The 15,284-nt window shown below is 31.9% G+C and overlaps 1 protein-coding gene across 1 annotated transcript in view; it reads left to right on the top strand.

The window, feature by feature from the left end:
- Positions 1-15,284, top strand: part of LOC149779446 (ceramide synthase 5-like) — an 86,006-nt gene that overhangs the window by 57,791 nt on the left and 12,931 nt on the right. Inside the window, exons 8-9 of the mRNA XM_089940110.1 lie at positions 729-835; positions 8,883-9,039. Of these exons, the coding sequence (XP_089796236.1) occupies positions 729-835; positions 8,883-9,039 (264 nt within the window). The remainder of the gene's footprint in view (positions 1-728; positions 836-8,882; positions 9,040-15,284) is intronic.

A 15,284-nucleotide genomic window follows, 5' to 3' on the forward strand; every position in this document is an offset into this window, starting at 1 on the left:
TCATAGCAGCCTGAATCTTGTGTTTAATTCTCATTAAGGGCCTTGTCGCAGAAATCTTAATTTGTGCAGACATAATCACCCCAAAAGAAACTTGCATTGAGTTGCAGAAGCTGTAGAAAATACTAAATCCACAGATCAGTTAGATGTATTTTATTGTGCTGAAGGTGTTTAATATTAAACGCTGTATTTGGTGGAATATTATCAAACATTTAGTAGTTTTAAAATTTATGAACTTATCTTGTATGGATGTATTAATTGTATTACTTTAAAACCAGTCAAAAATACAATCTCTTTGTTACAAATAATATATGTATTTAGTTAATATATTGCTTAGAAAAGTTTGGTATCATACATGTTATGCAAGCACACTTTTGTTGAGATATTTAAATCACATATACTTACATAAATTTATAATTTATCATCAAACATTTGCTCTTAAATGTTATTAATGGCTGTAGATAAAAGGAAAGGAGTATTTCTTCAGAGTAATACTATTCAGTAATAAATGAAAACACAGTGACTTACCCAACAATAGTGACTATCAGTATATTCTGTCTGACTTAAATTCATGGTCAAGTGATACATTCTGCTGGACCAACAAATATTTTTTCAGACGTTACATTTTTGCCCATAATTATTTAATTCTTTCTTGAGCACACGTATACACACACACACACACACACACCTTGGACTGTTTTGGAAGATTTTATATTTCTGATTTGTTTCAGGCAGCTAAGATGGCTCACTACTGCAAGAAGCATAAGTTGTGTGAAGGATTTTTTGTTATGTTTTGCATTGTGTGGATCATCAGCAGGCTTGGAATATACCCTGCAAGGTAAGAACAAAATTTAAAGTTGCTGTAAATATCAGGAAAAGGGCATAATTTAAATTGATTCCTTGTAATAAAATCATTTCACAATGATCCTGCAGGAGGAAATTTCCAGGCTGTCAAAGAAAGCCAAGGTTAAATGCAGGGCAGCCATTTACCTTAACTGGGAATGACTTTTAAAATTGCTGCTGTGTACACGATTTATGGATGGCTGTTCATACTATCATGCAAATAATGTTTGTCGTGTTGGTTGGCTTTGCTACAGTGGTTACATGGCAGCAAGGCAAGTAGTGGTGTAAAATTTAGTACATGGTTACCGTTCAAGTTGGCATTCCCTGCAAACAAGAGATTTAAAGAATCAAGGGCTATTCTAAACTAGGGAGTGTGTGGAATGGTCTGAAAGAGCTTCAGTTATAAATGGATGGTGGGAATAATTAAGACTGTTTTAATCTTTTATACTAATTTATCCGGTTTAAATTTGATTGATGGTGGACTCTGAAGAAACATGCCTTCTTACTCCCCATTCAGTTTATTCTGGAATATAACTAGAAGTGTAAAATAAAAATTTGTAGCTTTGGTGTAGGATATTTTGCTTGAAGTTACTTTATCCTGTCTGCAGCACAGTTTTAAACTAATCTGACAAATATTTTGTTTTTAACAAAGTTGCCCTGGAAGTGTTCAAAAGTACTTGATTAGGGTTTTGAGCACAACATTAACTACCAACTCTACAACAAACAAGGATACGGTACTGATACCAGTATCAGGTCTAACACACAGAAGGATATGGTATTAAAACCAATATCAAGTCTAACACACAGAAGGATATGGTATTAAAACCAATATCAAGTCTAACACACAGAAGGATATGATGCTATAACCAACATCAGGTCTTCAAGACACAAGGATATGGTATTATAACCAATATTACATCTAACACACAGAACAATATGGTATTAAAACCAATATCAAGTCTACAACAAACAAGGATATGGTACTATAACCAATATCAAGTCTAACACAGAAGGATATGGTATTAAAACCAATATCAAGTCTACAACAAACAAGGATATGGTACTGTAAACAGCATCAGGTCTAAGACACAGAAGGATATGATGCTATAACCATCATCAGGTCTTCAAGACACAAGGATATGGTATTATAACCAATATCAAGTCTAACACACAGAAGGATATGGTATTAAAACCACTATCAAGTCTACAGCAAACAAGGATATGGTATTGTAAGCAATATCAAGTCTAACACACAGAAGGATATCATATTAAAATCAATATCAAGTCCACAACAAACAAGGATATGGTACTGTAACCAATATCAAGTCTAACACACAGAAGGATATGGTATTAAAACCAATATCAAGTCTACAACAAACAAGGATATGGTACTGTAACCAGCATCAAGTCTAACACACAGAAGGATATGATGCTATAACCAACATCAGGTCTTCAAGACACAAGGATATGGTATTATAACCAATATCAAGTCTAACACACAGAAGGATATGGTATTAAAACCAATATCAAGTCTACAACAAACAAGGATATGGTACTGTTGTTGTTGTTGTTGTTGTTGTAGGGTTTAACACCATTTTTCAGCAAGAGATAGGCTATACATGGCGGCCAGTATTAATGGTGGAGGAAGAACCCGGGAAAACCCTGGAAAGAACCACCAACCCACGAGAAGCTACTGGCAAGCTTTCTCACATACCCACATTAGCTGAATCCGAGACTCGAACCCACGCAGACAGCAGTGAGATGGCAGTGATCTGTAACGGAGAGCGTTTTAGACCACTCGGCCGCTCGGGGCCCCGATATGGTACTGTAACCAATATCAAGTCTAACACACAGAAGGATATGATGCTATAACCAACATCAGGACTTCAAGACACAAGGATATGGTAGTATAACCAATATCAAGTCTAACACACAGAAGGATATGATGCTATAACCAACATCATGTCTTCAAGACAAGGATATGGTATTATAACCAATATCAAGTCTAACACACAGAAGGATATGGTATTAAAACCAATATCAAGTCTACAACAAACAAGGATATGGTTCTGTAACCAGCATCAAGTCTAACACACAGAAGGATATGATGCTATAACCAACATCAGGTCTTCAAGACACAAGGATATGGTATTATAACCAATATCAAGTCTAATGCACAGAAGGATATAATTAAAACCAATATCAAGTCTACAACAAACAAGGATATGGTACTGAAACCAATATCAGGTATAACACACAAAGGATATGGTGCTATGACTAATGTCAAGTCTAAAACACAAAAGTATATGCTATTATAACCAATACCAAGTCTAAAACACAAGGATATAGTATATTATAGCCAATATAAAGTCTATAACACACAAGGATATGGTACTGTAGCCAATATCAAGTCTAAAACACACATGGATATGGTATATTAAAGCCAATATCAAGTCTGAAACACTAGGGTATGGTACTATAACCAATATCAAGTCTAAAACACACAAGTATATGGTACTATAGCCAATATCAAGTCTAAAACACACATGGATATGGTATATTAAAGCCAATGTCAAGTCTGAAACACAAGGATATGGTACTATAGCCAATATAAAGTTCTAAAACACAGAATGATATTGTACTATAACCAATATCAAATCTAAAACACAGGAGGTTGATTCTGTAACCAATATTAGTCTAAAACCTCCAAGGATATGGTACTGTAAGCAATGTTAGATATAGTACTATGGCCAATTTCATGCCAAAAACAAACTGATATGGTACTATTACGAATATCAAAGTCTAAAACAGCCAAGTATATGGTACTGAAACCAATATCAAGTCTGAATAGAGCTATAATAATATCAGGTTTAAACTACTATAAACAATGGCAAGTCTCAAACAAGCAATTATATGTTAGTATAACCAATGACAAATCTAAAACTGACATATATAGTACTATAACCAATATGAGGTCTAAAACTAAGATTATTATGGTACTATAAGGAATGGGACTAATGGTTAAATTTGTGTACTATAAGGAATGGGACTAATGGTTAAATTTGTGTACTATAAGGAAAGGGACCAATGGTTAAATTTGTGGCAGCAAAATCCTGAATAAAGTGTAAAAATGTTGACACTACCGTTACATTATGATGCTTCTTTGAACCTCAAGGACAAAGAAAGATTTATTTATGAATTCTTGGAAATTTTTTAAAAATGTATTAGAAGGGGGATATAAGGCTATGAGAAGATAAAAAAGAAAAACATTCAGTGAAACCATATTATGATACGATGATCAGGGTCCACAGGGTCACTATCATGCCATGTACCATATTGAGCAATAGTGCGACAAAGTCAATTAACTAAAGAAAATTCCACATGCACATCCTCTGGGCTTTACAGATGGGATGAGGGTCTGAGCATAGGTGCAAAATCTACACATTTCGCTGGCAATAGTGAAAACACTGATTGCATATTTAATACTTAATTTAAAGTTTTGGTACATGTACAGCAAGAATCTAGTTATAGTATCGATACATGTATTCACTGACTCATCTCACTGCATTCATTACGGTGAATCCATAATAATTCTCTTGAAAATAGGCACAAAGAAGCATACATTTTAGTTATTTTAGCACTGATTATGTTGTGTCTAAATTCAGTGGGGGAAAAAATCCACACATACCATATATACTTGCCTATAAATTGATTTGACTGTAAGTCACCCCCCCCCCTTTTTTTTTTTCTTCTGAAAGGGTGATTTCTCATTGACCCTCCTGTAAGTTGGGGTGTATTTTGCAAGACAAATCTATTTGAAGGGTGACTTGTTGTCAGTGAGTCAGAGTTGCACTTTGGAAAAATAAACAAGCCAAACTGGATAGATGGATGGGTGGATAGATAGATTACATAGATAAAATGCAAATATATTATTGAGTGGAATGTGTCACAAATAAATTGGTAACTTAACAGTTTGTCCTAATTAAATCCATCAAAATCAATAAAATGCTTGACATCTTAAATCCATTTATATGATAAATTGATGCATTCAGTTATAGGTCACACACCGCTCTAAAAATAGTTCAGAATGATCCTATTCACAACATTCAGTTATATGTTAATTCCATGTGTCTTACAAATAAACAATGAAAGTTAAGTTCATTTTTTAATTCACAGTATCCTATGAATGTCACTATCTAATGTTATCTGGTACAAAGTCCTAGAATTCATCTTCATTGTCTGATAAGGTTCTGAAATTCTCTGTTGTCATCTGTTCGTTGTAAATCATGGTAGTCTAGTTATTGTACATATCATCCAACTCCATATCTTTGGTTTCACTGTCAAATGTGGGTGCTTGTGTAGAGACTGAGCATGGGTTCTTTAAGTAACACTTTGATCATAAGGTATGCGAAATCTATTAAAGGCTGCAACTGAACACATGTCATTTGTGCAGCAAGATCATGGGGGTTCAAATAACCACCCTCAGTTACTTGGCACTGAGCAAGTATCACATTCATAGCTCGATCAAAGGGTGGTCACATGGGAAAATAAAGAGGGTGCTGCTTTTACAAGCTAAAAGGGATTAAGGTCAAACATTCACTGGAAGATGGTGAACTCTAATTGGCATTGGGCAAGTACATGTATTAAATTTGCAGCTTGATTAAAATGAATGTCAGCTTGACAGCAAGTGAGTGCCACCTATACAGTTGTCAGGTCATGTACAATGGCAGAAAACTTGGGGAAATATCACTTGGGAATTAAACATCTAATTTATAGAAGAGGAAAATACAAATTATATCAAAACTTTCTTTGCATCAAACACAGTGTTTATACATAAAAAATATATTAATACAAATACACATTATTAGGACTTGCACAAAAATGGAAGAAAGCTACTTGCTAGCAAACACCCACAGGAAACAACATTGATGAAACTTTGCTTTGCAGTGGGAAGTATTTAATTTACCCATAATATTTTGAAATTATTAAAATTCAGATAACTGCAGATACAAGTATTGTGTAAATACTGCCATGAAATAGATGAACACAGTGCATACCATATACACATTTCTGAATGGGAATATTGACATAAAAGACGTAAAAATATTTGAATTCACAGTATTTTTGTGTACACAAACAGCTTGAGTTTCCAACATTACCCCTAAATTATCCAATTATTTTGGTATATCACGCTTATAAGATGACCCCTACTCTGCTTGAATCAAGTTTTCAATTAAAAAATGTTAAATTATAAGCGAGTATTTACATTAGTGTAAGGAAAGATAAAGCACATTTGTGGGTCTGTGTGTGCACATGCAAGTATCACATTCATTAAGCAGCATCTGTATAAATTTTAAACCAACAGTTTTCTTTACTAGAGTCAGTATGAATCTGAATACTGTTGTAACTCTTTTAACTACAGAATGAATAAAAAAAAATGGAATAATTTTGTTTCAGGGATGGACAGTATGATTCACTGATTAATTGCTTGCATGATGATTGTCATACAAAATGGACAAGCTGTGTGTGCATTATGATGGTTTCCTATTTTTTATGTGTTTTTAGAGCACTGCCCAATGATTTCAAGAACCTTGAACTGTGAGAGTGAGATTGGTGACAAGTAATTAATTAGATACTATTAGGTGAATTAATTCATTTATAACTTCAGGTGAAAACCTTTTGTTTTTTTACCCTCAGATTGTTCAGTGAATTGTTATGTATGCTGGTTGACTGAGCAAACATCTTGTGGCTATTGTTTACCCATGATTAAGCAATGGTTATACAAAGAATGTATTGAAGACAAAAACAAAGGCAACTTAATGGCTTTATTGTTCATGGTTCAGTAATAATTACATGTAGATTAACACTTATAATAAGTTAAAATAAAGGTACAGTGATTGACTAATGACACAATTGAAATCAATAAATTTTAATATAATTATTCATATAACTTTTAACATTATTATTCATATAACTTTTAACATTGTTATTCATATAACTGATTACATTTTTGTTCATATAACTTTTAACATCGTTATTCATATAACTTTTAACATTGTTATTCATATAACTTTTAACATTGTTATTCATATAACTGATTACATTTTTATTCATATAATGTTTAACATTGTTATTCATATAACTTTTAACATCATTATTCATGTACTGTTAACATCATTATTTATATAACTTTTAATATTGTTATTCATATAACTTTTAATATTGTTATTCATATAACTTTTAACATCATTATTCATATAACTGTTATCATCATTATTCATATAACTGTTAACATCATTATTCATATAACTGTTAACATCATTATTCATATAACTGTTAACATCATTATTCATATAACTTAACATCATTATTCATATAACTGTTACATCATTATTCATATAACTGTTAACATCATTATTCATATAACTTCTAACATCATTATTCATATAACTGTTAACATCATTATTCATATAACTGTTATGATCATTATTCATATAACTGTTAACATCATTATTCATATAACTGTTAACATCATTATTCATATAACTTAACATCATTATTCATATAACTGTTACATCATTATTCATATAATTTTTAACATCATTATTCATATAACTGTTAACATCATTATTCATATAACTGTTAACATCATTATTCATATAACTGTTAACATCATTATTCTTATAACTGTTAACATCATTATTCTTATAACTGTTAACATCATTATTCATATAACTGTTAACATCATTATTCTTACAACTGTTACATCATTATTCGTATAATTTTTAACATCATTATTCATATAACTCTTAATATCGTTTGTTACAAGTCTCTGCCTTTAAAATAAGTAACAGAAAAGAGTGAAGACAACAAACTTTGTAAAATTTAACAAATAATTTATTTCCCTTGAATACAAAATGAAAATGAGAAATATGAACTTGCAGTATTGCAAACCAAATCCAAAAATAATCCAAGAATTAAAGACACACGTCCTAGTAATAAAAAGTCCTGAATAAACCCAGTTCAAGTCCTGAAGAGATCCAAAATTGAAGGTGATGACTTGTCTGTTATAGCCTACAAAGTACTGATGTGTCAACGGTCTCTTGTTGAATCACAGAAATATTATTTCAGGTTTGAATTCAGTATAAATTCCAGTGATTGTCTTTATCCAAGAATTTTGTCAGAGCACTGTTGTATTTCCAGTGAAAATAATCACCTGAATTCAATAATTTGAAAGAAATAAAATTCAGTCCAAACTGGTCACAACATAATACAACTTATAGTGCTAGATGTTAAAGCACGACTGGTAAAATTATTCCAGTCACAAGATAATATAGTGCTCCGCTTGACCTCAGGTCACATTAGTATTTTCTAAAAACAACCATTCTCTAATGGAAAATAACCTTCTAGAATGATCTTAATGAGCCTTGTTTAGTTACAACACAATAGCCTATTAAATTCACATGGGAATCTCTAAAAACCCTGACCCTGATCAACATATTTACCACTTTTGTTTACCTGAATAATAATTCAGTTAATGAGCTCATACACAAAGAAAATAATGAAGCTATTTTATTGGTTGTTTACATAAATGAAATTTTAAAAAAATGAAAGAAAGTCAATCAGGTCAAGTATAAATTAATTCATTTTTGGACAAGGTCAAGTCCAGTAAACAATGTTACATTATGGTAACATGTAATGAAATAAAAAGAAAAAATTAAAACTAATAGACAAACAATTAAATTAAATATACATGACATGTTATTCATGTCAAGAAAGCAGAAGACTGATAAAACAAACTCTTGTTTACTTTGGCACTTAAACTTTGGGAGCCATGCCTTAATCTTGCTATATTCAAAGTGATAGTATAATAAGATGTGTAATAGTCAGGTTTATAATTAAAAAAACTCTTTACTGCAAAAAACCCCAAATTGTATGGCCTTGAAATTGTTGAGCTAAGGATGATTCTGATTTGTTGATAGAAATATTTAATGTATAATAGCCTTTTTATAAACTTATTTTATGCTTTATTTATTGAACAGAGTGCTGTATACAACAACGTTCGAAGTGTATGACTATATAGACAGATTTCATGCCTACACCCTATTCAACGGACTTCTCTACATTTTACTACTCCTACATATAATATGGACATTCATGATTGCCCGGATTGCATTGAGGAAGGTTATCAAAGGGGATGTAAGTCAAATGGCATATTATATTGACATTCATGATAGTCCAGATTGCATTGAGGAATTTTATCAAAGGGTTAAGTCAAATGGCTTATTACAATGACATTCATATTAGCCTGGATTGCATAGAGGGAGGTTATCAAAGGGTATGTAAGTCAAATGGCATATTATATTAACATTCATGATAGCCCAGATTACATAGAGGGAGGTTATTAAAGGGGATTTAAGTCAAAAGGCATATTGTAATGACATTCATGTTAGCCTAGATTGCATAGAGGGAGGTTATCAAAAGGGATGTAAAGTCAAATAGCATATTATAATGACATTCATGATAGCCTAGATTGTATACAGGGAGGTTATCAAAGGGGATGCAAGTCAGATGGCATATTATAATGACATTCATGTCAGCTCAGATTGTGTTGAGGAATGTAACCAAGAGAAACGCAACTCTGATATCTTGCATATAGAGTTTCTTTCCGTAGAAAATTAGCTCATTAAGTTTTTGGTAGGGAAGAAATGGGACACTTTTGTGCCAGAGACAAGGGTTTCAATAGTTGTTTGTCATGGGTTTCATATCTTCATATCCATCATATATTTTTGAGGTGAGTTTCATTCCTGTTCACCTGAGAAATTTTTCTAATGTAACTATTCAGCATCAGTAGAAGACCTGCCTATATATATATATATATATATATATATATATATATATATATATATATATATATATATATATATATATATATACATATATATATATATATTAGCTTTTGTCAGATGGATTGAATGTCTGATTTAATTACCTATATGAAGTTTTCAAAAAAGTTATATAATTAACAACTTTTTTAATTTATTTGCAAAACTCACTTATCACTGCAGAAAATACTAAAATGACACAAGTGTCAGGTAAATGTTTTTTTAAAATAAGAATTATACTGATATTGACAGCTGTAACATCCACAGAAATTACATGGATAAAGAGCATGTGATGAATCTCTAATGACTCTTAATTGGTAGATATCAAATCTATCTTTTTTTCGGGACCCCACGTGGTCTAAAGCGCTCTCCATTATGGATCACTGCAATCTCACCTCTGTCTACATGGGTTCTAGTCTTGGATTCGTCCAATGTGGGTATGTGAGAAAGCTTGTCAGTAGCTTCTTATGGGTTGGTGGTTCTTTCCGGGGTTTTCCCGGGGTTCTTCCTCCACCATTAATACTGGCCGCCATGTATAGCCTATCATGTGCTGAAAAATAGTGTTAAACCCTACAACAACAACAAATCTATTTTTCTATAACTGCACTTTTTTTGTAATGATATAAATGTCCATTGAAATTTTTTGAAAAGCTAAAAGTGAGATAAAATCTTAGTTTCTCAGAGTTGGTTGTGCTGTTGTGTATAGAATTGTGTCACCAAACAATACATTATGCTGTATAAATGAGGAAGTTTAGAATGTAATTTGACTTTGTTTTAAAAAATACTTTTCATTTAAATATATAAAACTTGGTATGAAATATTTATGCGCTATACTGTCTCTGGAGCTTGTAATCCATGAAAAGCAGTATAAAAAACAGAGTGAAAATGAATTGGTAACTATAATGCATCTTTTTGGCCGATAAATTCACAAATTTTCAAGAACATTATTGATCTGATAATACCATGGCAAAAAATGTATCAATATTTGAAAAGCTTAAAAGAGTAATTTATTTTTAAAAATTTGTTGATATGACATCATAGGCACATGCTCATGACATCACATTTGGCTATAAAATATCCATTTTATACTAAAATTGGAGCAGTTTTTAAAAAAATATAGGTGGGCCACATGTGGCAACTAAATTCGTATTTTGACAGAGTATAAAGGTTTGTGTGAATAATCTTTTACTAGAATATTGTTTTGGTTCTTGCATATGGACCATGTAAAAAAACAATGAAATTTTTAGTGTTTCAGTGTTCATTGGTACCTTGCATCTCAACAATGGCCAAGTATTAATGAATGCATCAGATAATTTTGACATACCGTATTTCTTGTTATTTTTCGTACCCTTTAATTTTTCATACACCATCAAGCCATAAAAATAATAATTAATTAATTCTGTCACATTTTTTCATACACAAAATTTAATATGTTTTCGGTCATCCTATTATTTTTCGTACATAAAACGATCTTCTGTGAAGATTTACTTTTGCCAATGTGATAAAAAAAGTATGGCCCTTTAAATTTTACAGCCTAGAATAAGAGATAAAATCATTGTTTTAGTTGCATTTTTATTTTTTATTTATCCATTATTTTTATTTCATTTTGTTAAAACTGAAGACAGGTTCCCATTTCAAATGGATTCAAAAATATACCAAAGTTTGATTTAGGTACATCAAATGACCAGGGTATTATTTTGCTAAGCAAGTTATGAGTAATGACTAACTTTGGGCGTGTTCTTAACTGAGGCACAAGTCGTCAATTCATTTTCAACTGGTTGAGATATTTTTAAGAAGGAGTGTGTCACCAAACATGAATCCAGGCGGGATAAGTAATACATGTATGTTAATTTTGCCCATTGATCTTTTACTTTTGCCATCAATACCATGTCACGACTCCAGTGTCTTAATCTACACAACAAGAAACAGCAAAACAAACAAGTTTTGCATAATTGAAAATAATTTATTTCTCAAAATACAGAGGTGAAAGAATTAAATTAACTTACAGCATGGTGAATGAATTCTTGTTTCCTAAAAGTCCTTTCAATTCCAATAATTCCAAGAAATCTGAAAAATGCCCCTTCTGTGTTGAAGTTTGAAATGTACAGAAAGATTTCCAAAGAATTCACCAACTATAAGTGTGTAGAAAGCCCATTGCTCAGCTTACTCAGAAAGGGCAACTGTTTTGTTAACTGAGAATCTATTCACATTCATTTTATTGACCTTCTTCGTCTTTTGTATCGGCAAGAAAATATAATGATTGATGTATTTGTTCTGTTGTTGTCATTACAATATATACTGCTATTCAACAACAGCTGGACAGCATCGTTAATGAGCGCTCTTGATTACATCAGTCGGTGTAACAAAGCAAAGCGTGCATTTGAAAACGAGTTCAGAAGCCATTTGAGTTTATTTATCCAGTAAAAATAATATCTCAGTACAGGAAGACGCGAAGATCACATACCAGTTGGCAATTAATCTTATTGGCTCAATATAGTAATGCAGTAAAAAACTATAAAAACCCAGTTACTTTTAATCATAAATGCAAAAGTCATTGACTCCGTGAGTTCAAGTTATATATACCGGTAGTTAATATCTTCAAAGATCTTGGTCTGTTCATGCTTGGGCATGTCTTCATTATTAAGTTTCTTCAAATAACATGCTATGTTTATAATACAAAAATATTTTTATATACACGGTGCTTTGTTGTTCTCTCTCTCTCTTAAAATCATTTGCCCTTTTTTCAACTGGCTTCAGAACAAGTATCAATAAATTAATATTTTTCTTGAGCTAATAGACTTGTCATACACATTTTCAATACCCCATGGGTAGCCTCATTTCCCTACATAGAGCCTCCTTAATTTGATATGTAGAGGTGAATCTGGTCTTCAATCCAGTATTTACTGGAAAAGACCAAGCTAAAGGTCAAGCGTATTTAATTAGCATGTATATTACCTCTGCATAGCCATGTGGCACAGTGACAATGGATCTCATAATTACAACCAAAACGATTTATTTATTCAGGTTTTAATTGCCAATGGAATATAATAGTGACAACTGACAGGTAACTGAACAATAAAGATTATTTTCTTATTTCTCTCTCTCTCTCTCTCTCATAATAACAACAGATTTTTCTTGAGTTAAGCAGAATGAGACCAATTTTGTGCATTAGTTTTGTACCTTAGCTTGCGGAGTGTCGTGTGTTCCACAGGCCTTGTCAGATATGATCCCTTTATTTTTCGTACACGGTAATTACCACAAAATGATAATTATTTATTTTACATATAATTTTTCATACATTGAAATTAATAATTATTTTTTCGTGTACGAAAAATAACATGAAATACAGTATACCAAAATGACTATATGTCTCCTCTAACATTTTTACAGTACATTTGGTACAGTGAAACCATGAAATACATATTTAATTTTGTTTGTATGTTCATAAAAAATGCAAATTTCACCATATTTCTGCATCTTCAATAGACCTCACAAACAACCAGCACAGTTGAGAGTAAGTTTTTGTTTTTGACAGAAGACACTTTTAAAAACATCTAACACATATGCAAATTTCAAACATATTCTTGTTTCCGCCTCTTCTTAACACAAAAACAAATAAGACAAACCGTGTTATTTGTTCTCCCCATACATCTCTTGCCGTATGAGCAACACAGTTCCAGTACAAGGTATCACAAAATGCCTTTCTCTTTTTTTTTGTGGATAAAAGACTTGGCTTTGAAATGTTGCATGTCATTTGTTTGAAGTTTTCCTTTTTCTAATCATGTTTTGGGACATTCTGAATATTGGGTTATGGGTAAGTAAAATATAGTTCTTGTTGTTGTTTTAGAGTTTATCGCCATTTTTCAGCAAAAGATAGACTATACTTGGCAGCCAATATAAATAGTGGAGGAAGAACCCGGGAAAACCCTGGAAAGAACCACCGACCCATGAAAAGCTACCGGCAAGCTTTCTCACATACCCAAATTGGCTGAGCCCATGACTTGAACCCATGCAGACAGTGGTGAAATGGCAGTGATCCATAATGGTGAGCTTTAAACGCTTGTCCACTTGGACCTTGTGAAATATAGAAGAGGCGTATTAAGGAAGTCAACCCAAATAACAATTAACACTAAGGATTTTACATTTTATTAATGGTGCTAATGGAAATAATAATAGTGTATCTTTCCCATTTGATAAATTACTGCAGTGCAAAACTTCACAGTATAATCTGCTGAAGACTGGATTTTGGTCTCACCTGACAATAAAACAGAACAAAAATAAAAGAATGGAGTAGTTACTGAAGAAGTACTTAATGAAGGACAGGATTATATTGCAGTGTTTTGAGCTTTTCTCCTCCTGTATTGCAAAGAAATGTATGAAATATGTGTTTAAAAAGGGATAACGTAACTTTTAGGACATATTTTTTATTACGCAAAAGAACATCATGCAACAACATACATAATAATTTGCTGTTACGATTTCAGTAGTCCAAGTGGTGCAGAGGTTAATCGTGTTTGTGTTACATTTCTAGGACATCTCGTGGGACATTGACAAGTTAAATCTATAGATGGTAAGGTGAAGGCTATCTCTGAATTCCCTGTGCCTATCAGTAAAAAGCAACTGATGTGATGTTTGGGTATGACTGGATACTGTCGGAAATTTTGCTCCAATTTCTCCTTGATTACTGAACCCATGACAAGTTTTTATTGAGGGAAAAAAATGAAGTTTCATTTGTCTGAAAAATGTCAGGAGGCTTTTGATAAGTTAAAGGCCATACTTAAGAGTGCACCAGTTCTATCAGCTCCAAATTTCAGTCAATCATTTAAAATGCCTGTTGATGCAAGTGATGTTGGGGTTGGTGCAGTATTGATTCAAGAAGAGGAAAATGGTGTAGATCTTCCAGTATGCTTTTATATTTATAGAAAGTAGACAAGCAACAGAGAAATTATTCTACAATCGAGAAGGAATGTTTGGTTTCAATATTGGCATTGCAACTCTTTGAAGTCTATACTTGTTCAGCTCCACTGATTGTTTAGTGATTACAACCTCCTTACTTTCATTGGCGTGATAAAAAACAAAAATTCATAGATTATTAAGGTGGAGTTTGATGTTGCATGATACAACATTTAACATCAGGTTTGTCAAGAGAAAAACAATATAATACCAAATGCACTTTCACATGTATAGAAATGTTATATTGGTTTATGTATACTTTTTGTCATTCATGAGATTTTATCTTATGGAAATTGTTATGACATGTACATCATTTGACTAATAGTTAAAAGAAAGCTTTATTGCATAAAACATTTTTTTCTTTATTTTTAGGGGAGATGTTATGTATATTTAATTTTCATTGTTTGTTAGGTTTTTTTTTTTAAATTTTGTTTTTATTTCATTATATGCTATTGATAATGTAACATTGTAAGTTGGACTTGACCTTGTCCAAAATCGAGTACATTTTCTACTTGTCCTGAATCATTCAACTTTTTAATTCTGTTAGCAAATAATGCATAGTTAAAATATTCTCTGTGTGTATGGTTTAACTGTTAGCATTATTAT

This window comes from Sinohyriopsis cumingii, chromosome 17 (assembly GCF_028554795.1).
Source record: "Sinohyriopsis cumingii isolate HCF-2022 chromosome 17, ASM2855479v2, whole genome shotgun sequence".
In the NCBI taxonomy this organism is placed as follows: domain Eukaryota; kingdom Metazoa; phylum Mollusca; class Bivalvia; order Unionida; family Unionidae; genus Sinohyriopsis; species Sinohyriopsis cumingii.